This window comes from Lepidochelys olivacea (genome assembly GCF_965140295.1).
Source record: "Lepidochelys olivacea isolate rLepOli2 genome assembly, chromosome: 5".
NCBI classification, from domain to species: domain Eukaryota; kingdom Metazoa; phylum Chordata; order Testudines; family Cheloniidae; genus Lepidochelys; species Lepidochelys olivacea.
In genome coordinates this window covers 117,110,489-117,137,025 of record NC_140415.1, presented here as the reverse complement: position 1 = coordinate 117,137,025, position 26,537 = coordinate 117,110,489, and the positions used below count along the sequence as shown (strand labels likewise).

Sequence of the window (26,537 nt, the reverse complement as noted above, 5' to 3'; positions counted from 1 at the left end):
TATTTGGTGTGCCTTTTTTTGTATGTTTTTTATAGATTCAGCTTCTGGAGTTATGTGATTGCAAGGGACTATCATCGTATACTTGAAAACAAAGTGTCTATCCTTCATGGTTATGGATGCTTGGAATCCTTAATCTTGACAGGTCAAAATGGCGACATCAAATAAAAATGTGTTTTTAAGGCAATTATGAGTTTTGAATGCTTGGTGTTGACTGTGTGATTGTATTTGTGTCATAGTAGTGCATGAAGACCTAAAACAAGCTCCTCGTGTGAAGGGCTGCATAGGATTACGTGGGATTTTCATTTTAAAAAAAGCAAAAGGCATCAAGAGAAAAGCTTGAAAATGTGAGGTAAGTGCTACCTAAAGTCAAAATCCGGGAGGCAAGTAAAAAGTACCCGTTCTTTTTAATGAATTAGGAAGTAACAGAGTTTTATGGTGGGCAGGGGCTGAAAGCTGAGGGTTTGCAAAAATCAGTGCTACAAAGTAACCTCTCCCTCTTCCCCCATGACCGTGCAGCCACAGGCGGCTCTGCACACGTGCATTGCCACTCTGCAGCGCCAGCAGCAGCACGCTCACGTGCACAGACCGGCTTCTCGCCTCCCCTCGCGCGCATGCGCGTGCGGGAGCGCCGGAGGGGGGGGGGGAGCCCGCGCGGCACCGCTGCCAGCGCGGGGGCGCGAGCTAGACAGACGGGGCCGCGGGGGTGGGGGAAGGCGGAGGCGCATGCGCGAGGGGATTTGAGGCCGGCGGCGCGCGTGGCTTGTTTGTCCGTACGGTGTGGCGGTTACGGCGCGCGGCTGAGGGGTGTGCGGCTGCGCAGGTGAGGGTGCGGGGGCGGATAACGGGGGCGAGTCGGTCCGTCCGTCCCCCCCCGGGGGCTGAAGGGGACACAGGGAGCCTCTTAGCTGGCGGGGCCGTGGAGCCGGGCGGCTCGTCGCGCAGCTGGGGCTGCACCCGAGAGCCGGGGGGAAGGGGCGGTTATGGGGGCGGGTGGCTGTGTGAGGGGGAGTTACAGGGAGGCCGTGAGGGCTCGGTGGACCAAGCCCTGGACTGGGGCACGACGGGAAACCTGGGATCTGTCCCTGGCTCGGCCACTAGCCTGGTGGGTGACCTTGTGCACCTCACGTCACCCGCCCGTGCCTCAGTTTCTCCGTCTGAGAAGCCGGGATCGTGCTCGTGACCGCCTTTGCAAAGTGCCGTTGAGAGGTGAAATGAGACACACAGGAGGTGGGTGGTGGTACTAGTGGGGCACATGGCTCTGTTGCCTGCCTGTGGTCATTACCCGCACCGCCTTAGTGGCCTGCCTCGCCTCCTTCTCCAGTAACGTCATTGCATTTGGTAGCTTGTGTTTTCACCTCTCTGTGGTTTTGACACTGGGGTAAGGAGGGATCCGTCTCACAGGCTGTGCAGTAGTAACTTCCACACCGCTTCCTCCTTTGGCGCTGTGGTGCCTTTCTTCTCCTTCTTGGGTAAACATTTGCTTGACCTTTGCAGATTTCACGCCAGTCAACATAACCTGTTAGCCAGCCTCTCCATTCTAGCTCAGTGGCGTCACTCCTTCTAAAAAATAAAATAAAATTTGGTTTTTAGTTCAATCTAAATTTTTTCTGTTTAAATATAGATTTTATTTAAAAAATAAACCTCTTCAGAATTAAATTTGAAATTGACAACCTATGTTAAGGCCTAACAGTGTTACAATGTATTAAAATTTAAATTAAATACAAAAAATAATATTAAGCAAAGTATGTGTTTGCTGCTGTGCTTTAAAGAAAGGCCAACCACAGTACTGGCGAAAGTCACTTGCCAGTTTTTTGACAGCAGTAACCTCTTCTGCTGGTACAGAGAGAATGTTTTCTTCATTTCAGTTAATTCAGCTAGTTCAATGAGTAGTTTATTAAAAACCAATTGTGAGTTGAAGAAACAAGAAAACTTGTTTCCCAATCTCTGAATAAAAATTAGGTGTAAGGATGAGATCTAATAGTTCTAAAATCTTGGAGAACATGGTGAACAGAACCAATCAATTCAGTTCACCAACGACAGCTAATAATTCCTTTGTTTAATAAATGTTAGTTTTAAATGCAAAATGTTTTGATAAACTTTTTTCTTATGTATCTGGTACACTTAAAATGCACAAAAACAGCATTTAAAAATAAATTAATTTGCATTTCCATTAGAGAATTTAATCAAGTAAAAAATGCATCATACACCATTTTCTAACAACATAATGTATAAAATAATATGAATAAATGTAAGTTATGTTAAATAATGTAAATGTGTATAAATATGGTGTATCCTGGTTAACATTAAGAAGCACCAAGTTTAGTGCAAAGGCTATATTTTGTTTTTAATCAATACGGTTTAATAGTTACCAACCAATGAGAATAAATCTTTCTTTAGGAAAATAACTAACATACAAATGCAAAACTGAATTAAGATTTATTATTTAAATAATTATTAAAATTGGTGATTTAAATTGCTATGGTTTAAGTCAGTACACCCTTCTAGAAAATGAAGAGACTCAGGCTATGAGAAAAGAAAGGGGATTTTTTTGGGAAAACTAGAGGGAGAGTTTGAAAGGTAAAGTGCACACAACACAGGAAAAGGGGAGTGGAATGGAGAGATGGAACTGCTATTGTAGAATAAATGACAATAGATAGTGGAATACAGAAAGGAAGAGACTCCCAGATAGAGGCCTGGTCTACAGTAGACAATTTAATTGACTTAACTATGTCAATTGGGGTGCGGATTTTTCACGTGCCCTCTAGGGAGGTTGATTATCTACACCAGTGGGAGAACCCCTTCCCTTTGGCATAGGTAGAGTACACTGAATTACTCTTGCGGGAATTCTGCACCACTGCGCTTGCGCAGAATTTATGTCCAACCGCAGATTTCTTTGCTTCCCTGCAGAAAAATGACTTTTTGACAGGGAAGCCACAAGAGCGGTCATGCAGCCCTCCGCAACAGTATGTTTCGGGGGCCCAGGGCAGCCAGCAGAGAGGTAAATCACTGTGGAGCAGGAGGAGGGACGGAGGAAGACCCGGCTGGTGGCTCCTACTCTGCACCAGGCTCAGCTGCTAGGGCTGGGGAGGACAGGACTTCCTCTTCCCATGTACAGCATCTGGGGCCGGGCGAGATCCACCCCCAGATTTTTCCCACGGCTGAAGGAAGCTCTGCAAACTCACACCCCATCTCAGCCCTGCTTTCTGCACCTATCGCTCCTCAGCTGAACAGGGACAGATCCCTATACAGGTAGTTGCTCCCCCATTCACCCAACCCCCGTGCGTCCGTATCCCTTCATACCCAGACCCTCCTGTCAAGCCTCACCCCCCCACACTCAGAAACCCCACCCATGAGCCCCACTCCCCTTGCACCTGGACCACCCAGACAAGCCACCCGCACCCAGATTCCCCACCCCACCAAGTCCCAACCAGCTGCATCTGGACCCCTGCCAGTGTGCCCCCCACATCCATACCCCCCTGCCGAGCTCTATACCCTTCCCCACTGAGCCCCAACCACCTTTACCTGGACCTCTGCAGAGTCCCATTACTGTTGCACCCAGAACCCCGCAACAAGCCCCTGTGCATCCAGATCCCCCCTGCACCTGATCCTGAGCTGCCTGCACCCAGATTACCCCACACAGAACCCTCTCAACCCCCACCTCAATCCCTCCACACTTGGATCCTTCCCTGCTGAGTCTCCCTGACCACACCTGGTGCACCTGGCACAGAGGGGCAGGGCTCTAGAGTGTTTCTGGGACAGGCCTAGTCCTTGCGGTGTAACAAGGTAGGGTGCAACCTCACTGCTGAGTCCATGTCTGTGGGGGAGTTGCACAGTGATCTCCCACATCTCTGCAGCCAGTGGCTTGTGCTCCCCAATGAGCTTCCAAATTTATTTGATAAATAAAATTTGCAGAATTTTAAAATATTGCATGCAGAATTTTTTTTTTTTTTTTGGTGGAGAATTTTTAATTTTTGCGCAGAGTACTCTCAGGAGTAACTGAAGTGCTACAGCAGCGGTTCAGCATTTCACTTGTAGACAAACTTAGGGTAGAGGGAAGAGACAAACACTTGGGATAAGTTAAAATTTTGTTTAATATACAGTTAGTGCAAAAATATTACAACTAGAGCTGGTCAAAAACTTTTTTTGTGAAAAAGTTTTGGGTTTTTTTTTTTTTTTTCAGCCAGCTGTAATGATAATAAGCCACTCAAGTGTTATGTTTTAAATAAAATGGATCTGATTGTAGATGGTAGGATGAAAGAGAAAAGCAGTCTGAAATTTGCAAAAGTCACTAAAACCAGAAAGCACTAGAGCTGTTCAAAAAAGAGTCAGTAGTCAGCACCTGGATAATTTAGGGTCTTGTGCTTTAAGAATGAAAAATATTCAGTATTAATTTAATAAATGCCTACGGTTGGTACTGTCAATATTCCATTAGTACTGCTAATATCCTGCTATCTTACGTTCTTCTCCATTGTGAGGGATTTGTTTCTGACTCACCATTTTTTTTAATATGTTGATCCTCATTTTGTTGAACTCAGCAAGTCCAGCATATTTGTGAAGTGAACCCTGATTTACCTGCTTTATACACGTTTTGAGGCTTGATTGATTACAGTTTATAAAACATCTGTTTCCCCTCAATCCCAATTCAAGTTCTGTGGCAAGCAACCTTAAACTTCAGAGTCTTTAGTTTTCTCTTTGGAATATGCTGGTGTCTTTCCTACAGGCTCTATGCAGAATGTTGCAGTTGAATATATGATTTATCTCTTGCACACCTCAAATGTATATGTAGTCCAAATACAAAAAAGTCTGTATTTCCTAAAATTATTTACATTTTGAGGCATGTACAGTTTGACACTTTGGGGGCGTGAGACAATAGTCTCTCACCAGTATCTAAGAAGTGCATCTGTCCTTATGCTATGTGTTCTGTCTTAAGAATTTGAACTTAGAAAATGAATGTTTTTCTTCTTTTAAGCTCCAGTCATGCTCTGAAAACTGCAAGGACTCATAGATCTGCCTGCATGGTTCTCCATGCAGGACCAGAAAATACTTAAGCAAACGTGCTATTTTTTAAGTGTATAAGCACTTATAATATTTTTTTGCAGAGGTGAATAAAACAATCTGACTTTTGTGGAAGAAACTTCTTCAGTTGTACATTATAAAAAGTACTAGCAATTGATGCTCGTGCAGAAGTTGCAGGATATAGATAACTATTGTAACTCAAGAGACGCTTTGGTGGTTGAGTGATAGGTTTCTGCTCAGAAAGGACCTTTCTTTCTTATATGGGGAAGTTTTGGCTCCTCGCTAAACCAATCGTGGTTTTAACTTCATTATTCTTTTGTTTGTGAGCGGGGCAGGGAGACGATGTATGCCAACGTCTATCCGTTAATAATGGTGTGTGTTATCTGTATTTATTAAATAGCATTTATAAATTGTTGTAATAGTATCTAGATACTATCATTTACAAAATAACACAAAATGGTCAAGATTTACAGCTTTCTAATTTGAAATCAACCCTGTAAATTAAGTGTCTGGCACGTAAACTTGATTTGTGAGTTTCATGAAAATATTCAAGATATATGTAATTTCTCAAAAATTAGCTGTAGCTTCATTTGATTTAAACTAATTGGTTTTAGTGTATTTATAAAGGGAATTGAAAGAGACTTAGTCAACAATTAGGTCTTTAAAGTCAAGCACCGAATTTATTTCATTATCCCACTGGTATGTAATAGACTTTTGCACACAACTATACTTAAGTCAAAAGTGTGCTTTTAGACTTCATCCATACACGGAGATTAGAATAGAATCCCAAACGCATAAGGTAGAAATCAAAACTTGTCTGTCATCTGTTTAGTGAAGAAGAAAAGGGGCAAACTAATAACCAGTGCTAATCTCACTATTTTCTCTTTTAAAACTTTTTTTCTAGGTGATGGAAAAAATCTCTACGATGTGACAGTTAAGAAGCAGTCATGTCAACTCTCTGTCCACCTCCTTCTCCTGCAGTTGCCAAGACAGAGATCTCATTGAATGGGGACTCACCATTACTAGCTGCTACTTTTGCCTACTGGGACAATATTCTTGGACCTAGAGTCAGACACATCTGGGCCCCAAAGACAGAACAGATGCTTCTCAGTGATGGAGAAATAACTTTTCTTGCAAATCACACATTGAATGGGGAAATTCTTAGGAATGCAGAGAGTGGAGCAATAGATGTGAAGTTTTTTGTCTTGGCAGAAAAAGGAGTAATTATTGTGTCATTAATCTTTGATGGAAACTGGAATGGGGACAGAAGTACTTATGGACTATCAATTATACTTCCACAAAGTGAACTTGGCTTCTATCTTCCTCTTCACAGAGTGTGTGTTGATAGGTTAACGAATATTATAAGGAAAGGAAGAATATGGATGCATAAGGTAGGTTTGTTCTTCATTGCAACCAAATGTTAAAAACCTGGCAATACCTTTAATCAACACAGTTCGAGAACTAGCATTGTATAGAAAATAGGTATATGTTTTGTTAAGGCAACAATCTCCCTGAGTCACATTACATAACAATCCAAGAAACAAGCTCTCGTAGATATATAAATAATATCTCTACCTCAGTACAACTGCTGAAGTTGTATGTTAAAAATTGAGTCTAATGCTACCAAATTTAGGGCCTGCACCTGAGAACATGCAACTTCTATCAGGGCTGGTAATGACTTGCCTGAGGTCCCCTACAGTTCTACTCAGTTGATGCTAGCCTCCTATGGAAACATTTTTTACCTCCCCATGCTTATAAAAATTGTGTTGCTTTTATTTTTATAAAATAAAACACTGTGGGCACAAAAAAAATGTGTAATTTCCCTGTGTTGGACTGAAGCACCAGCTAAAAAAAAATGTATATGTGCCTTTAAAGGTACTTGGATCTGTAAGTCCTCAACACCTCTTGGAAAGATGCTATTAGTGTGTTTGATCCCAAAACAAGAAAAGCTGAGTAAGCTGAATCCATATACAGAGTCTTAACACACTGTACATAGTCATCAATATATCTCAAAAACCCTAACGTAAGTACTTAAAATGACAAGAAAATATGAACTTTTAGAATAAAACAGGAACATTGCATAGAAGTAACAGAACCAAGGGAAATGAAAAAAACACACTTTCATAACAAAAAGCAAGGATTCAAGACACAAGTTCCCACTTAATGCAAGTACGGTTCATTTGGAATCCCAAAGGCAGTTTTATTTTTCAAATTGTATTCAAGGATTACATAACTCAGTTCCAGTCTTGCTGTAAAAGCTTCTTTGCAGACTGAATGTCTTTTAGAAAAAAGAAAAAGCTGCTTTATCTTAATACAGTAAAAGTTGTTTCAGTATAATTCTGTTGTGCAAGAGAATCCCAGTGCTTCACAGCTAATAAGCATCTTATAATTTTGCTTGAAAAAGTGGTAAGCTTTGACTTTGTTTTAAAGTGTCTGTCTGATGTGGAGGGGAGAATTCTAGTTTTATCTTGTGTACTAGGAACTAGACAATTTAAAAAAAAATTATAAAAGAGCACCTCTTAAAAATTAATTGATTCTATTTTTGAGGTAGGAGACGCAAGTAATTTATTTCCTAATTCCCATTTTGTCAGAGTACTCAACTTATTGATTCCATAGGATAACCTGTGGAAGTTTGTCTTCCAGCACATCTAGTCTTGATATTTTTGTCAGATTTACAAAGGAAGAATAGGTTTCAGAGTAGGAGCCGTGTTAGTCTGTATCCGCAAAAAGAAAAGGAGTACTTGTGGCACCTTAGAGACTTATGCTCAGATAAATTTGTTAGTCTCTAAGGTGCCACAAGTACTCCTTTTTTTTAAAGGAAGAATAGGCATTTAAACTCTCATTTTTCCTAGATGAGGGCAATGTCCCAAATATTTCATGCCCAGTCGTATCTCCCAAAATTCAAATATGTTTTTTAGCAGTTAATTCTGTAACAACCATATATTAGTTATGTTTATCATGGTCTTGTGCTTGTGGACAGATGTTTTCTTCATTTTATGTTTAGCTTTGGTTTCTATGCTTTGATCTTTTTGAGACAAAATGATCAAATTCAACATGAACTTTATTTTTATAAGTAGTCATATATTTGTTTCCTGATACACAGATTTAAAGATTTCATGATGAAATCATGGAGTTGTAGCTGCACTGGAACTTACAGAAAATGTTCCGTCAACCCCAAAAATCTAGTTGTGAGATCTTTGACTTTATTTATTTGTTTTCCCATCTGCTGTTCTTGGAACAGACAGGCTCAGTCAGCAGTAGAGTGCTAAGCTCTGAAAGAAAGTTATTTATCCTTGTTTTTTCTTGAGCAGTTATGAGCCCTTCTACGTAAGTTATCTCTATCCCAGCTCAATCCTTGCCCCCAATAGAGAGACCTCAGTGATATATGCTCTAAATATGTAGTTTACAAATGTAGCATTATATACATTTTAGAAATCAGTGCCTGACAGTTTCTGGGCATAATAATATAACATTTAAACATAAATTATTAAAATGGGAAAATGCGTAATACTGTGGCTCTTGGAGCAAAAGCAGACTTCTACATCAGTTATCAATCAACCCAACATGCCAGGTTAAAATGGAAAACAAATGTCTCAAAGTCTTGCCTTAATTGATGCCACCAGCGTGTGTTGGCATTCCTACCAGATACCATGTCTTCCAGGTTATCAAGAGTTCTGTGATAGGATGGTCAGCAGCTCCAACCAGATTGTATTAGGAGGGAGAAACTCGCTACGAATTTGAAATGGCTCCTGCATTGGAATATCCACTTAGATTCAGATATATGCAGAGCAATGTTTAGAATGATGGACATAGACAGACAAGCAACTTTTAGAAGTCATTCCAAATGGGTCTAGAATCTTGTTTAGCTTTTACAAAGCTAGATATTTGAAGTGTTGTGTGTTTGTCCAATAATTCCTCGCAGCTGTATTTCAAAAGAGAAAAGGGATCATAGTCATTTGTTCAGTTTCAATTTTTTTTTTTTTAAACCAAGAATCTTGTTTGTCAAAGAAGTTATTTCTCTTTGAAGCCTAAGTCAAGGAGGGGAAGTGCCTTTAAAGGATCTATATAGCACCAATGTTGTTATTCACAGGCACTTGTTTCAGATTCATTTAGGTTTTATCATTGGCAGGAGGAAATCTACTCTAACTTGTTTCTTTCTTCATCTATTCTGAGGAGTTCTGTAAGCTTTCTGTTCCGCAATTGATCAGCCTTGAGTAGCTCAGTCACAGGAGACTAATGAGTAAACCTGTGAAAGCTGTGGCAACTCTTCAGCTTCTATAAGAAGACATCTCTGGAATGTGGAGAATCTTCATTGCCTAGAATGTTGGCCTTAATGAACGGCATACTCAGAACAAGTTTTTATAGCATATTATGTTATGCTGAATTGTTGAATTGAATTGCCGTATTATGCTGAATTGTTGTAAATGATTATGTTCATCATCATATTTGCTACTGAGGTTCTGATGACTTGAAGCTACCAGAGTTCTCGTTGAATTTTTGGTGTGACCTCTTCTGTATCCTGTCGTGAAGTACCTTGACGTTTCTATGGATGTCTGCAATATTTAGTTCTAGAACAGTTCATGTATTGAAGATGTGCCAGTATCTAAAGATATGGAACAAATCCCCTTCCCAAAAGCAAAAAAGTTTCCTCTTTTTTGCATTTTTCCCTTTTTTTGTTAGGATGGAACAACTTACTCCTTTTGCAGTGAAACAACTAAGTAAAATTCAGCGATGCTGAATTCAGTATCTTTATTTACCATGAGACAGATTAATCTGGTATTTTCTTGATCAGATAGTGAAGAATATTTTTGTTTTATTTTAGCCCTCTCCCACCTCCCCTGGAAAGTTAGAGGTTTAAGGGGGGCGGGTGCAGGGAGGGTAGTATTTGCCACAAAATAGCTCTGTAAAGGAAAATGCATTGAACATCAAAATGTGAATTAAAGAAGTGTGACTCTACAGGGAAGAAAGTTTACCAGTTGACTGATGGGTGCATAATTGCATAGCCAAATACTGGAGCTTTTATAACTTTTGTGAAAATTAACTGCTTCTCTTGCTCAGGAGAGGCAAGAACATTTCCAGAAGATTGTCTTGGAAAGCACGGAGAGAATGGAGGATCAGGTAAGAGAGACTGACTGATGCATATGGCATACCATCAGAAAGCTATTACTGGAACTGGTGAAGTCGGTACTGCTGTTTTATTTTTGGGATCCAGGAATATATTTTTGGACTAGCAGAGTGAGTTGTCATGCACAGGAGGCAGTCTTTGTGAAGATAAGATGGTGGAAGCTCTGACCAAATTGAAGGAAATTATATCCCCCGTCGCTTTATGGGTAAAGTGAAAATCTGTGAAGAATATTACCTTTCAGAAATGGGGAGGCCACTTACTCGAGCATGATGTTCTCCAAAGGTAGCAGCTTCCTTACATTTATTCTCTTCTACCCAAGTTTACTCATGGGTAGATTTTTGCTAGGTCATTAGTCAGCTGGGTCAGAGAACTGATGCTTGGTAACTATTATCTTGTAACTATCCAAGAGAGAAGTCGTTATAGACTTAGTGGCTGAGATTACAAAGAGAATTTGGTTTCTGAAGCAATACATGTGAAAGCACAACCCTAGAGCTTGTTGCAAAGTATAAGACCAGAGAAATCATCCTTTGATTCTGATGCTAATCTAGCTAATGAGTCTGTATCTGTTGGTCTCTTTGTCTCTTAAAACATGCACTTTTTGAAATATAATACTTACTGGTACACGATGATACAATCACCTACCTCTAGATCTACCCTGTCCAAGTCAGCCAAATTGATTGGGTATTTAGTGGAAAAGCCTTGAAACGAATTATAAACATTCTTGTTACTGGGTCAGCTGCTTGTTTCCAGTTGGCTATTTTTGATGAGCAATACTGAAAAACATATGTATCAATTTCCTGCTCCTTTTTAGTCTTGTGATCTTGCCAACCTCCCCACCAAAAAGTAAAAAAGCTAAAATTGTTCTGTCTTTAGTGTTAAAAATTTCTGTTACTAGTAGCTTTCTATACTGCATGCTATGCTTTTATTTCACAACATGTTATTTATTGCACAGGGCCAAAGCATCATTCCAATGCTGACAGGAGAAGTTATTCCTGTAATGGAACTTCTTTCATCTATGAAATCCCACAGTGTTCCAGAAAAAATAGATGTAAGTCCTTATGTTTGCTGCTTTTAGAAAAGGAAGCAACTATGCCACTCTTATTAATCCTGCCTTTAGTAAAATAAATCATTGATACCATAAGTCATTATGCTCTTTAACTGTTGGCACAGGAAACTCTCCTAAACAGTATTTTTACTAATAGCAGTTTCTCATAAATATCTGAGCAGTAGCGATAATTTTTGATCAACACTTAGCAAAATTGGCTGTCAACTGTATTATGCTTTTTAAAAAGGGAAAGGAAAGGACAATTCATCAAATAAAATTAATATTAGGGGAAAGAGTTTTAATGGTGAGATCTGTTAGAATGTGGAATAATCCTTTCCTGGACAGGAGAGGAAACACCATTTCATGGGCCAGTTTAAAATATTTTGATTGAAGCACTAAAAATATACTGTTGGGAACAAGATATCAGTAGTGGTTGAGCTGGGGGGAAATGGATTAGATGTCTCTTAATATCTGTTGACCTCCTTCAGAAGTTAATGGCTTAAAACAGGAAGAGCTGTATTTTTGTGAGTCTTAAACGTGCTTGATTCCTCACAGTTGTGAAACTGAGATTGTTTAGGATTCACTTAAGCTATCACCACATATAATTAAAAATCCAAAATAAAATGTTTTTAATATGGCTTGTTACACCACGTCATCTAACCCTTCTTTCTGTTCCTTTGCACTCCAGATAAGTGACACAGTGTTAAATGATGATGACATTGGGGACAGTTGCCATGAAGGTTTTCTCCTCAAGTACGGTCTTGTTCTCTGTTTTATGCTGTTGTGAAACCACTTCAAAAGTAAATGATGCCAGTGTCTCTTAATTGGTTGTGTTTAGGCTTGGAAGGATTAGATTTTTATTGGTAAATGTCAGTTTCTCCAGTTATGCACAAAGCAGCAAAAAAATCTGTCTATCAATGATGATCAAAATTTACAGATAGGCAAGTAAGAAAAATGCTGTTTGAGAACTTGCAAGTATTTGATTTGATTTTTGATTTGTATATTTTGACATGAAATGTTGACAATTTGTGTTTTACTGGTTACAAAGCTTTAACTTTTTGAATCTTGATATCTTCTGTCATTAAATAATTGTTGTCTGACACCCCCTCCCCATAATTTCCCACCAATGTGAAAATTTAAATAGAAAAAATGCTTAAAAATAAACATCAATATATGTCAAAATAATAAAAAAAAATCCAATTCTGCAGTCTAGTTGCATTGGTGGCTAAGGGTTAATTTGGGGTGAGGAGACATTAGTGCTGGTATCGCTTCTTTATATGTCTGCCTAAGTGATATCATTAAGATTGTTTCCATTTTAAATGAATGGTCATGGGTTGATGGCTCTTAAAATTTATGTGATGATCTCTGTCAACCCATTTTGGCATGAGTATAGGACAGCTGTTCCTTATCACTGGAATGACATGCTTAGATAAGGCATTAATTGATAAGGGTTATATTACTTTGAAAATGGCATAGGAGCCTGGAAACTGTTAAAAGTATATAGGGGTACATAGACAAAGGGTTTTGAGTTTCTTAACACAGTAAGTCAGGTAGTGGTTATGTCATAGGAAGTTTAGGAAAAGTCATGGGTTAAAGTCACAGGTAAAGAATGACAAATCCATAAACGTTATGCACATTCTTCTGTACTCAGAATGTTTAATTCTTCCATTTTCTTTAACATAAAAATAGTTGAGCATTAGTAAATCAGTAAACAAATGTCTCTTGTGTTAGGAAATCACATACGCTCCCATCTTTAATGGCTTTCATTGATCGTCTGTCATTCCTCAAAAAGTCTCTGTGTAATTGCCTGGTGAATTTAGATAGTCCCTAGCTCACAGAACTGTCACTGTGTTGTACAGCACCAAACACCCACAGTACTACACAAATTAAAATATTGACTATGTTGTTAATACCTAGCAGTTTCATAGCATTTAGAGTTCATAAAGCATTTTGTTGCAAGGATTTATCTAGGTTTTTAATCCTGAGGCAAGTTAGCTTTTAGAAATATATAAGAATGGCCATACTGAGTCAGACAAAGGTCCATCTAGCCCAGTATCTTGTCTTCCGATAGTGGCCAATGCCAGGTGCCCCAGAGGGAATGAACAGGTAATCACCAAGTGATCCATCCCCTGTCGCCCATTCCCAGCTTCTGGCAAACAGAGGCTTGGGACATTATCCGTGCCCATCCTGGCTAATAGCCATTGATGGACGTATCCTCCATGAATTTATCTAGTTCTTTTTTTAACCCTGTTGTAGTCCTGGCCTTCACAACATCCTCTGGCAAAGAGTTCCACAAGTTGACTGTGTGTTGTGTGAAGAAATATTTCCTTTTGTTTGTTTGTTTTAAACCTGCTGCCTATTAATTTCATTTGGTGACCCCTAGTTCTTGTGTTTATAGAAGGACTAAATAACACTTCCTTATTTACTTTCTCCACACCAGTCATGATTTTATAGACCACGGTTGTACATTGAGTGCATATCACTAGATGGTTTATTGTAGGTGAATTGCTTTCCACCAATACACATCAAGAGAAATTGGTCCTGTGATAATGCAGCATTCTATTAGTATGGCTCTGGTACAACAAATAACAGTACCTCGCTCTTTTGTTTTTGATTAAGATCTAGGTACAGAGAATAGCACTTGTTCGCTGTATATTCTCATTACTGAATAGCTGCATTATAACTGATTCAGTAAACAAACGTGGTGTATGCACCAGAGCTATACATTGCAAATAGCCTGTTCAACTGAGCTTCTTGTGCTGCACTACTCACAGTTATGCCCTTGAGGAATAGGGGAGCTCCCTGGCTTTTGCCAGATTAAAATTTTAAACTTATCATGGCTTCAGTATATATTTTGGATTTTTTTTTTTTTTTTTGTTCATTGAATAAAAATTGGACTTGACAAAGTGACCATACTAATTCTGACCGTGTAACTTAAGCACAGTCATGCGTCCTTATGGAACTCCAAAATGCAAGTGCAGAAATATATTCATACATACATACATACAAAGAACTCTTCAGTGTTGTGTGCTACCTTAGATCCTGAGGTGGTGGTGGTGGTTTTTGTACTGAGATATGTGGTAGCAGATGCTTGTGGGATCAAAGCCGTGATGTGTTTTAGTAATTGAAAGAAACAAGACTCAGAACCTTACTGTAGTGCCTATATTCCTTTACCAATGAAAGCTGTTTAATCATAGTATAATTCAAGTTCCCTTAATTTGAAGGTATAATTTTACTTTTGCTTATCTTAAATAAATTACCTTATACTCTTAGACACTAAACCCATAACTGAGTTAGCCCTCCCGTAACTTAATTCAGTTCAGCCAGGATGGCTTCATAGTAATATTTTAAAAATCAGATTGCGATTTCTTAAATGAATTGAACTAAAATTTAGACATTATGGAAATCCAAAGGTCTAGTAATGTAAGTAAAGAAAAGTCTGTTCGAAGCCTGCTTTTTTTGTTTTGTTTTGCATTTCTGCATGTAGAATTATGTTGAAGCACTTGTTTTGGAGTAGTCTGTTGTGTTTATTAATCTGTATTTTGTTTTAATCTGCAGTGCCATCAGTTCACACCTACAGACTTGTGGTTGCTCTGTGGTTGTAGGTAGCAGTGCAGAGAAAGTTAATAAGGTAAATGCATTTTATAATTCTCAAAATTGGATTCTGATTACTGTATTTGGACTGTCAGAAGATTATCTGCAGTAGTGTAAAAGTGGCAATTAATGAGAAATAAAATTTAACTGAATAATATTTTACATTTCCCACAAATATATTTGGTGTGGAGGGAGCAGCACTGTATTGCTATTGACCTTTTTTATTTGTATGATTGTTGCACTGGTAATTGAGTATGAAAAATAATTTATCATTTGTATTCTGACAGTTCTTGGCAACTAATTTATTTTATTGTGCATATGAAATTATGGAAAATGAGGCTATAGTTTTAGGGGATTAGATTTTTTTTTATTAGCCAGATGCATAAACTGATGGCATCTGGATTAACATTTAGCAATTCAGCCATGGCAATGAGGTTTATCTAAATAAATCAATCTATGCATAGTTTTTGTCATATTGAATACCCAACTGCAGAGTAAAACTTGCTGTGCTGCTGCATCACAAATTGCATTTACACAATATCTAATGAGCATCAAACTGTTATGAGTCACTTGTACATATGTAAGATGCAAACTTTCTAGAGCCCCACCCTTAGTTCTTTGATTTCTCCTTGCACTTCTGTTCTGTGCTGCAGTTCCCCCATGATCCTCATAGCCTTCATCATAAATAAATAACACATTTTAAATAATTTAATGTGAAAAATAACAGGACTAACTGAATTCTGTTAGTGACTTGGTCAGTAAACTCAGTTAGGTTCTGGGTTTCAGTGGAGGTCTGGGTTTCATGAAAGATCCAAAGAGCAGATGCAAACTTATAAAATTTGAGTCCTACAATAGCAAGATATCCATTGGTAGACTGGCATGTTTGCTGTCTGGAGTGTCTATGGAACTAACTTATCAAAAGGATGCTTGCTTTATGCTACCTACACCTCCACAATCACAAAGTATAGGAAGCATTGGCTGAATGCCGCCTTAACGGAAGGGGACTAAGGCAGAAGGCCAGGAATATCAGGATAATCCTCTTTATGCCTTCTCAGTGGTGGCTACCATTAGTCAGAAGAATAACCGGTTGCAGACTCCTATGGCAAACTGCCTTCTCCCCACACCTACCACCTTTTGAAAATTAGACAGGTGCAAAGAAACCGAGGGAGGGTTGGGGCAGTACCACCTCATGTAGCTATGGCCATGAGGCACCAATGCCACCTGCTAGGCACACTTATCCAGTTCTGGTGGGCTGGGCGCATGCGCACCTAAATGGAATACATGTCTGCATCACATCTAGAAGAACCATAGTTACAGTAAGTAACTGTTTCTTCCTAAGCCTACTAACTTGTCAGGTGATTACATATCTACGGGGTGGATAAAAAAAATCAATGATTTTTTTAATTAAAAAAAAAAAGGATATTTTTTTATTTAAATTGGATTTTTTTTTATCAAATGCTTTTTGAGGAAAAAATCTGTCTAAAGATAGTCTTATCTTTGAGCTATAATGTATCTTAATTATCTCATCAGGGAATAGGGATTATAAATTTTAATTTTATAGTATGAGAATATATTCATGTAATGTTTAAGAAAAGTTTTGTAAATGAGTTCCAATAGTTCATGGATTAGGGACCCAATCTTATAGGGTTCCACAGGTTTCTGTGTAGATTATTTAGGTTAATCTTTCTATCTACCCAGTGGGACTTAGTGTTCAGTCTAGAAGATACCATCAGAGATGCTTAGTTTAGCATTTCTCAACTGTGGATTTGTGTCTCCAGAGGTAACGTGCTTGTTAACAGCAAAAATGTTTTTAAATAATATATAGAGGTGAGAAATAACAGACCTCAACTCTATTGTCCCTCAGAAAATTTGTGTACACAGAGTCAATCCCTTACCTCTCTCTAAAAGTGCAAAGTTTCAAAAGTTCAGTGAATAAGAAGATTGTTGGGGGCATAATAGATCTGGACAAGGAGAAGAAGTCTGGAGATATATGTGAGAAGCGAGGGACATACGCTTGTTTTGTTTGCTTGCTATTGAAGAAAAAAATCCAGAATACTTAATGTTGTTGTGTTAGTTAAATAAAACAATTTAAATGTTTGTCTGGTGATGTTCGCCTCCTAATACAGCATGGCAAGAAAATCCTCCAAATATTAATGATTAACCTGTTGAATTGGAGATAGTTCACCTCCCAATGACTTCATAAATATCTGCTTCTATTACCTTTGGTAAATGAAATAACCAAACACTCATTCATTTTCTGATATAGCTGTAAAACTCATCTGCAAAGTTGTCAAAATAAATCGCTGTTTAAAAATGTATAGGGTGTACCTTCTAAAAATGAAACCTACATCTATCTCTGAGTTGTGAAGAATATGTATTAAGGTTATTACAACCAACAAGAATGCACTTTTATGTAGAAAACTATGATTAAATCAAATCTTCCTGACTAGTGATTTAAATCAATTTGATTTAAATCAAATCCACCCTGCATATCTACATATTTAAAAGAATAATACTTTTAGAAAACCTGCTCAGCTGTTTTTGGAAAAATGAAATGGAGAAAGCCCTTCAACTCTGAGGGTTTCTGAATGGATTTGTATGTACAAATTGATTACAGTTATGCAGATGTGCCCGTTTCAGATGGATTGAGAGTCCCTACTAGAAAGGTTATTGGCATGATGTTGTGGCAGCGTTGGTCCCAGGATATTAGAGAGGCAAAGAGGGTGAGGTATTATCATTTATTGGATCAACTTCTGTTGGTGAAAGAGACAAGCTTTTGAGCTACACAAAGGCATCCAGACCTGAAGGAGAATTCCGTGCAGCTCAAAAGCTTGTCGTGTTCACCAACAGAAGTTGATCCAGTAAAAGATATTCTTTTACTCACCTTGTGCCTCTATTAGAAAGGTGTCTCTTAAAATAGCAGGTTGATGCTGGGAGTTGAATTCATACTTTCACAAAACATTAGTCTTACATTCTTCTGGGACATATCAGATGCCTGGGTCAGAAGGACTGTACTTTGATTCCTGTTTAATTAAGCCATTCTTTGGTCCACCCCCTGTAGTGTGAATACTGTTAATTAATCTCCTACAGTGAGAATTGCAGAGGCAACTCGTGATGGAGAAAATAAAGATAGCTTTATCAGTAAATTGAATTTTCCTGACGAATTGCCTCTCTGCCCTTCCTCCAAAAGGGGGTTTGTTAATATGCACCTTAAGTCAGAGAGGAGCTGAGAAGGACTTTGTAGTAACATGTAGTCCTAGAACATTTAGGTGTCAGGCAAATGAGCCATTAATGACTGCTACCTGTACCACTGCTGTTAGAGCTGGGGTTGTCTTTTGTCTGTCTGTACAGCACCCAGCAGAATAGGTATTGGGTCCTCTGGGTTCTACAGTAAGGTAAATATTTACTACTACTACTGTTTGTCTCATGAAACTATGGCATGACACTGCAATGTGACTCTGTAGAGGCAATATATTCCGAGAACTCCATTTATCAGAAAGAAACCCACATGCAGTCTTTGTATTTGATTATGCTTCAAATTAATGGTGTGCCTCTTATTGAGTTCCAGTTTATTTTACAAGATTGAACTTTCCTTCATTGTAAGTCTTCTTTTTAGTTCTGGGAGTCAGTCTCTTAAGTGGGTGTGTAAAATACCCACTAATATTAATATAATAAGCTTACAACAAAAGGACATGGTTATCGTAAGCTTTGGGGCTGGTACAGTCATCTTTTTGGTTTGTACAGTGCCTAGCACAGTAGGATCCTGCTCCATGACTGGGAGTCCGAGGCACTACTGCAGTATTAAATAATAATCTATATGTAAATTGTTCAGATAAAATATGTATGTATTCTAAACATGATACTGAAAATAACTAATTAGTAAAGAGCTGTTGCTCTTCTTTTTTTGCGCTTAATACTTAGATCAACAATTAGAAACTGCTTCCTTATTAGGAAATGAGAAGTAGACTAAACAGAGGAAAAAATAAAATGATTGAGCTCTCCCACAAAAGCTGCTGGACAGGGCTATTCAGCAATAATTTGGGGGTGTAGAAACAGGAGCATGTATGTATATCATGAAATGTCTGAATTAGTGGCAAAAATTGTGGACATCTTAATTGAATGCTGTGCATACACAGTATTTTTTTTTAAAAAGAAAAGCTGGGGAAATGTATGTCTGAAAACAGGTTAAGAGCATATCGTGTAACAACCACAGCAGCGCTTCTAAATACTCTCTCCTCAAACTGTTTCTGTTAATGGTGCAGCTAGATAGAGTGCTTAAAATAAACATATACTTATGCCTTCAGGAAGTCTGTATTAGTGATGTTTATTAGTCTTTCTGAAAATGCAAAAACACGTATTACTGCATCATTAAAACAGGTTTTTGCATTTTCTGACATGAGCATTAGCAGTCAATGTTCCTACAGCTCAAAAGATGCTCTTGCAAGACATTTGCTGAACAACTCAAATCGTTGATTTGCTACTCTGTTTCATCGTGTCATTCAACTGCTCATTATCTATTTCTATTGTATGTTCCTTGCAGTATGGATCATGCTTTTTCTCATCTTCTGAGGAAGTGCATCTAGAACACTTATTAAAGCATATCATATGTTGGATGTATAACATGGCCAAAGCTGATGTTGCTGTGGTAACCTAAACTTCTGGGTTTCTTGACTGTAAACAATTAAACTGTCACCTTGGATGTTCCATTTAATATTTGTTTTGTGTTGTTTTCATTTGATATATAGTCTTGAGCAGTGTGGTTCAATTTTAATACCTCTACTTTTAGATGTCAGTATGTAACTATTTGACATTATTGTAGCATTCTTTTTTCTAATGTATGGTGAACTTCTTGGATAATCAGTTATTTGAAATCTATACTGAATTGTGTTCGAAGATGAAAACTTTCTTTACTATACATCTGCCTATTTTTTTACAAAGCTTTTTGTATTGCAGATAGTGAGGACATTGTGTCTGTTTCTTATTCCATCAGAACGGAAGTGTTCCAGACTCTGTAGAAATGAATCTTCCTTCAAATATGAATCAGGACTCTTTGTACAAGGATTGCTCAAGGTAAGGCAATTTTACTGTGCTTCTTGATTTTTTTTTTTTTTCTAAAATCTTTTCTCCAGTATCCAGACACTTACAACTTCTTAATTTAATATAATCATCTTAACTTGAAAATACCTGAATATATTATTGCCTTAAGAAGTTTGCCCTCTTCACTTGTTGATTCCTGATGCCAATATTATAACCATGACTTCTCCTGTATGTCTGTATTCATCTGTTGCCTCTTGTCTTATACTTAGAGTGTGAGCATTATGGGGCAGGGACTGTCTTTTTTTGTTTGCTGTTTGTACAGTTCGTAGCACAATGAGGTCCTAGGCTACGACTAGAGCTCCTAGGTGCTATTGTAATACAAGTAATAAATAATTGCCTATATTTCCATGGCTTAAAGCCGTTTCTAGGGATGCAAGAATTTCATCTAATTTTTCTTCTGTACTGTCAGTTCTCTTTAGGAATAGTTTTTGTCCTTGTTCCTTCACTTTGCGAATAAATCTATACATTTACTACTTTTGGGGGGATCCTGGACCCATACAGGCAAGAGTTTAAAAATTGCATATGCTAGCTAAATCAGACTCATAGAAAAGAATGTTAGTCTCCAGCACTCCAACATCCTAAGAAAAATAGTTTCACAATATTTACGAAGGGCTGTAGGAGTGGATGGTGCTTCATAAGCAAATAATATTGCGAGGCCCCTGTCCCAAGGAGCTTTTAGACTAAATTTGACAGATGATGATAAACTACAGCTAAATGATATGAAGTTGAGGGACAGATTGTGGAACCTTATTACAAGATTATTCTAGAAATTAAACTGTCAAAAGGGAGAAGAAACTATTTTTTAGTAGATAAAAAATAAAATGTTTAGGGCTTAATTATGACTTAGTCACAAACCCTGTGTGAGTAGTTGCACTTCTACAGGAGCAGACCAGGACCCAGATCCATAATCTGGATGCTTGTCTCTCCTTTCCTTCTCCTCCATTTCCCCCCTACCATCACCCCTTTGCTCCAGAGGGGAAGTAACCTGTGCTAGCCCTGTATCTGGCATAGGTTACCTCCCCCTCCATGCCAGCTCAGCTGTGCTGGCCAGAACATTAGGAAGTTGGAGCCAGTGCTCTGCCCCTGCCTGCCCACTCTGACTTCTGTTGGAGGGGAGTAGGGAACGGAGGGAGCCACATTTTTACATTTAATTTTTATTGTATTTACCTAGCAGTACCAATATTGTTTGGGTGGGAACAATGCCTTTTATCAAAACCAAATAAAAGCTCAACCTGTTTGCCTAAGATATGATACCTCCTAACTAGGTAAACTAAGTAGTTCTTTGTTCTCAGTAGCAAGTGTGCACTTCGGGGGAGGGTTCTTAACTTCAAATGCTGAGTATGTGCACTATCTACTTACGTGTTGAGAGAATTTCTAAAGCTTTCCTACAAGGAGTGAAGATAAATGATGTTCCCATCACTGAAAATATTTTTAAGGAAACCAAACTTGTGCATGCTCAAACTTCACAAATTCAGAAGGCTAAAGTTAAATGCTTTCATGCTTCCTGCATGATAAATATTGTATAATGATGTATGATATTCTCTCCTGACCTCTGTTCAATTCACTTGGTAGGGTATTTGTTCACTTAAAGCTGCATTCATGGCTGTAATGTTGCTGTTCTCCTTTCCCATACTGCTTTGTAACTCACGTCAATGTCAAGCATCATGCAGCATGAGAATGGTGTGCCATTTCGTGCAAGGGACTTGCTGGAAGCGTGTTACCAGCAACAAGACTATCATGAAACAGTGCAGTGGTGTGCACATCACTATTTTCCAACACCCCTTCCAAAAAAACTTATATTTTATGTGTATACTGTCACTTTAAACAACCACCCTGTTTTGCAACGGGGTTTAACTAGAATTATAAACACACACATCCCAAAGATGAAATGCTTTTAAACAAGCTGTTTTAAACTTAAGACTGGTGCATTAATGTTGTTTCAAATACCTGTATTTTTTTGTAACTGGGAGACTTCTCTAACTCTTTTTTGCTGTAACAGGATGCAACTGGAAGCTTTGTGTTGCCCTACCGTCAAGTAATGTATGCTCCATATCCTACTACACATATAGATGTGGATGTCAACACAGTGAAGCAGATGCCTCCTTGCCATGAACATATCTATAACCAACGGCGATACATGAGGTCCGAGCTGGCAGCATTTTGGAGAGCCAATTCAGATGAAGAGATGGCTCAGGATATCTCTATCCACACAGATGAAAGCTTCACTCCTGATTTGTATGTACTATCCTTATACTTTCAAAATTATACTGCTTAGGACAGCATAACAGTGTAGTTGCATTTTGTGGGACCTTTTCTTGCAAATTACAGTTCTGTTTTATTCAGTAAATGCTTTTCTCAATCAGGGTAAACCGCTTGCGTTTTCTTCTTGGGAAATGGGTTATAGGAGGTTAAAAACACTTTAGAAGTACAGGTTTCAGAGTTACCTATTGCTCAGTATTTCATTAGCAAGCCATCCCAATGAAATTCCTGATAACATCCCATCAAATCTGTTATGGTTGAATAACATTAAATAAGTATACTATATAGCTAAGTACATTTACAGCTGACACTGGCTTACCTGGTTTTTGGTAAGTGCATCTGGACTGAAAAAGTTCCGTTTCATATTCCAAAGTAACTTTTTTTTAAATAAAGCCGTACCATAATTCACTAAAACTAACTTTTTAAATTTGTTTTAAATTCTGTCAGACCCTTAACTATAATGCTATTACTAGGCACCAATATAATATATTTAGTGCCTCCTTATCACATGCCATGCTTTCTTTGTTGTCTCTTCACAGGAATGTTTTTCAAGATGTCCTGCATCGTGATACGTTAGTAAAAGCCTTCCTGGAGCAGGTAACAGCTTTCAGAACAAGCAAAAGATGAAAAACAATTCTGTATTCTCATATAACAAATAATTTAACACAAATAGATCCTTCCCTGCATTATTTGAAAACACAATAGTAGTACAAGAGAGATTCCTCTGAACATGTGCAGAAATGTAATGACCTGCTAATTTCAGGTTCCTATAAAATAGCTGTCATTCTATGACTATAATAATCAAAAAGTAATACTGAGTATGTACCGTGCCAACATGCCATTCTTGATGATGCTGTGGTCTTTTCCTGGAAAGTACTTTATTGGAGGGACTGCATCCAGGAATGACTACAATGACTTTTTTGGGGTGAAAGCATGGGGCAGGGGAAGAGAGAGAATCTCAGGTGCACTCAGCCTAGGACAGTACCTCTCAGAATGGGATTGTTACCCAACCAGGTATAGAATTAGAAATTGGTCTCCATTTAAAATGTGTCTGTTTAATAGCAACAAGGTGAGACCAACACAGCTACAACAACACTGCGTATGTAACTATGTAATACAAATAGATGGCCATTAAACTCTGCAAGCTTAATTTGCAGTACTAATATAACATTGAAAATACTAGACACCAGTTGTGAAGAACAAGGCACACTTCCTATTGCTGTATAGTACTGCTTGAACTTGCAGCGTTGTATAATCACTCAAGTCTGATCCATTTCAAGTACTGTAAAAAAAGAGCAAAAACATGATTTGTCTTAATAGAATGGCAGAACAGCTTAATTTATCACATCTGTCCAAATAGAGTCTAAAATTTATCCTTTCATGATTATACATTTGCTTTAGCACAATTAGGAACAGTTACATATATGTTTGTTCACTGTTTTAGTTTTCCACATTCCTGGAATGAAACTTGAGTTGTATGTAATTTAGTTTTCTGCTGTAATTTTAAACAGGTCTTTCATTTGAAACCTGGCTTGTCTCTGAGGAGTACTTTCCTTGCCCAGTTTCTGCTAGTCCTTCATAGAAAAGCCTTAACTCTCATTAAGTACATAGAGGATGATACGTAAGTAAAAAGATAATAGAAGGGAGGGGGTGGGAATTTCTTGGTCACTAGGAAATCGTTCTATATTGTAACAGTTTTTTCTCTTTACTCTTTTTTGCAGGCAGAAAGGAAAAAAGCCTTTTAAGTCTCTCCGTAGCTTAAAAATAGACCTTGACTTAACAGCAGAGGGCGATCTTAACATAATAATGGCTTTAGCTGAGAAGATCAAACCTGGTCTACATTCCTTTATCTTTGGGAGACCCTTCTACACTAGTGTACAAGAACGTGATGTACTAATGACATTTTAAAGATCCTGTACACTGCTGAAAGCTAGTAATGTAAACACCATTTTTCCCTTTTTATAAGCACAGTCTTGCACTCTAATGCGGTGACTGAAAGCAAGTTACACTACAATACAGTAAAAGTGGGGAGGGAGCATTATTAGAGGGAAAGTCACTTCAGTTAGGGAAGCACACTTCGAAAGAGCTCTTTTTTGTTGTTTACAGTGAATGTAAATTTTGCAGTAGTTTTAATGATATTTTGGGTTTGTTGTGTAAACTTTGCCACAGTTGTGGCTTAAATTGATTTAAAGGGAGGCTTTTGTATTGATTGTTTAGAGAGATCACACAACTTCCCCACAATTTCCTTTCAATTTTGTGTCCCTCCTTATCCTGCTATCAGTATTTCCCAGTGTTGTAATGGAAAACCGTACTTCTTGTCCTCTCCATTATGGAGGGGACTGCCTTTTGTGAAACAGAAACTGGAAGGACAGATTTAACTTTTTTTTTTTTGTTTTGTTCTGTCGTCTTTCCTATGTGTGGGGCTAGCATGAAAAACACCTTCCCTGCTCCCAATTCCAACTTCACCAGAAACATTTGTGCTACTTTGTGATGCATTTAAAGGGATATTAAAAAGAAACTAAAGATAAGAGTACTGTACAGCATGATCCTTGGGAGCCAGAGTGCTGCCTTTTAGTGGATTGTAAAGCCAAACTGATCTGTAGAATGCTGCTTTTATAACGGGGTCATCATTTAAGCTGCTTTGCGTGTATAAGTGCCAACCAGGATATTCTGTCACTGACTATGTTGAACCATCATGCATTTCAGTGTTCAGTGACCCAACATAATTGAACTCTTTGAGAAAACAAAACAGGAAAATTAGGTTTTATGCTTGGATAGCCATTGCCAACCTTTCTTTTTATAATCTGCTCCTATTTTTTTTATGAGTAAGAACAAGGGCCACATTAAAACATTCGACCACCTGTGCCTTTGTTCTTTTTGGAAATAACCCATGGGATATAGCCAAACTTCAAGATAGACACTTTCTTTTCATGTTACCTTTGTCATATATTCAGCATAACTTCATTAAGAAATCTATGTGGCTGTTAAATAATAGGAATAACAGTGTTGATGGAAAAACAAACTCTGGTTCAGTGAGATGCTGATCTCCCTCTTCCACGCCAACACACTCACCTCTCAGTCCACTTGTTTTGCTTTGCATAGAGAAGATAAAGAACAGCAGGAAGTCAGGAAATGTATTTTACCTGCTTTCACAGCATTTCTTACTTGAATAATCTGAGTTGTTGGATGTATTTTTCAGATTCCGCAGAAGCTTTTCAGGTTTTGCCATTGGGCTGCTTGGTGTACTGTGCTAAGTGATGCATCTGCTTTGCGTGCTGCTATCTATCTGTCTTCTCCCTTTTCCTTTCTCCACCCCTTAAAAAAAAAAAAAAGTCAGTCAGGAATCTACTTCTGTAAATGTAGTGTGTTAGTGATATTCCATGATTAGAGATTGCTTGCCAAAGAACTATGTTGGTAACTGGAGATCTAGGCAAAGCCACTGTTGCTTTACTACTTGTTATAACTTTTTTTTTTTTTTTTTTTTTTTTTTTAAGGATGGGTTTGGTCTGTGAACTACTCATTTTCTAACTCGGTTTCATTAATTGAGACATAAGACATAACACTTCAGAATAATGGATTTTCCTAAAATATCCTCCTTTCTGACCTTAAAAGGGATACTGTCAAATAGCTAATGTCCAAAATGTGGTTGTCATTTTCTTATAGGAAAATGTATTCTACAGTCTAAATATTTAGGACTTTTAATTGGGGGGAAAAAAAGTAAGGTATGCCATTGTGTACCTAATACATATGTGCAGTTACTACAATTTCATATGAAAATGAAAATAAGCAGGTTACACATGTGAATGGCCATAACTTGCTGTGTGCATGCATAGTTACCTTATTACATGCATAATTACTCTCTCAAAGTCAATTTTGTCTTTAAAAAAAATTTAAAGCCAATCTTAAAAAATAAAAGTATAATACACTTTTTTGTAGAGTCCCTGCAAAATGTCTCATGCTGTTGGGCTTCCTTCTGCCAGCTTCTCATCAGGAAAACTATTGTTAGAATTATGCTGACTTAACCCATTGATACAGAGACCATTTGAATGTGTCACCAATTTATCTTTATACATTTTAAATCAGTTTGCCTATTAGAAAATGGCATAATTCATAAAATATTTTTACTGCTTGGCTTCTCAGATGGCATTAAGAACTAAAAGTAGATGTTACATTTCTGAAATGGAAATAAAGTGCTAAAGTTCAATTGACTTTAGGCACAGTGCTGGAATTATTGTAGCTTTGAAAACTTAATACTGACACTACTAACAGCTACACTCTGTTGTTTACTGAAAACATTTTTGTGCATTTTCACTTTGAAACAGCTAACTGCTGGAACTCATTCAAATGCTAGTTTTGTTGCACTATTGTCATGGATGCGGACTGTACAGTGAATAAATTATT

At 38.0% G+C, this 26,537-nt stretch overlaps 1 protein-coding gene across 3 annotated transcripts; it reads left to right on the top strand.

Annotated features, from left to right (window-relative positions):
* The first annotated feature begins 731 nt into the window (after nt 1–731).
* C9orf72 (C9orf72-SMCR8 complex subunit) lies at nt 732–26,537 on the top strand. Of its 3 annotated transcripts, none has more exons than XM_084628421.1 (11): nt 732–820; nt 5,921–6,407; nt 10,075–10,134; nt 11,094–11,189; nt 11,875–11,939; nt 14,745–14,817; nt 19,734–19,850; nt 21,877–22,112; nt 22,676–22,733; nt 23,648–23,757; nt 23,858–26,537. In XM_084628421.1, the coding sequence occupies exons 2-11, from the start codon at nt 5,964–5,966 to the stop codon at nt 24,042–24,044; spliced, it is 1,446 nt and encodes a 481-aa protein (XP_084484547.1). In that variant the 5' UTR covers nt 732–820; nt 5,921–5,963; the 3' UTR covers nt 24,045–26,537. The 3 variants fall into 3 exon arrangements, with proteins under 3 accessions (XP_084484547.1, XP_084484549.1, XP_084484548.1); XM_084628422.1 differs by lacking the exon at nt 732–820 and adding an exon at nt 1,076–1,227; XM_084628423.1 differs by lacking the exons at nt 22,676–22,733; nt 23,648–23,757; nt 23,858–26,537 and having other exon boundaries at nt 21,947–22,104.

Coding starts and splice junctions, on each gene's coding strand:
- C9orf72 (XM_084628421.1), top strand. CDS start 5,964: ATGTCAACTCTCTGTCCACCTCCTTCTCCTGCAGTTGCCAAGACAGAG. Junction 11,190..11,874: donor GTGTTCCAGAAAAAATAGAT/GTAAGTCCTTAT, acceptor TTTGCACTCCAG/ATAAGTGACACAGTGTTAAA. Junction 19,851..21,876: donor TTGTACAAGGATTGCTCAAG/GTAAGGCAATTT, acceptor TTGCTGTAACAG/GATGCAACTGGAAGCTTTGT.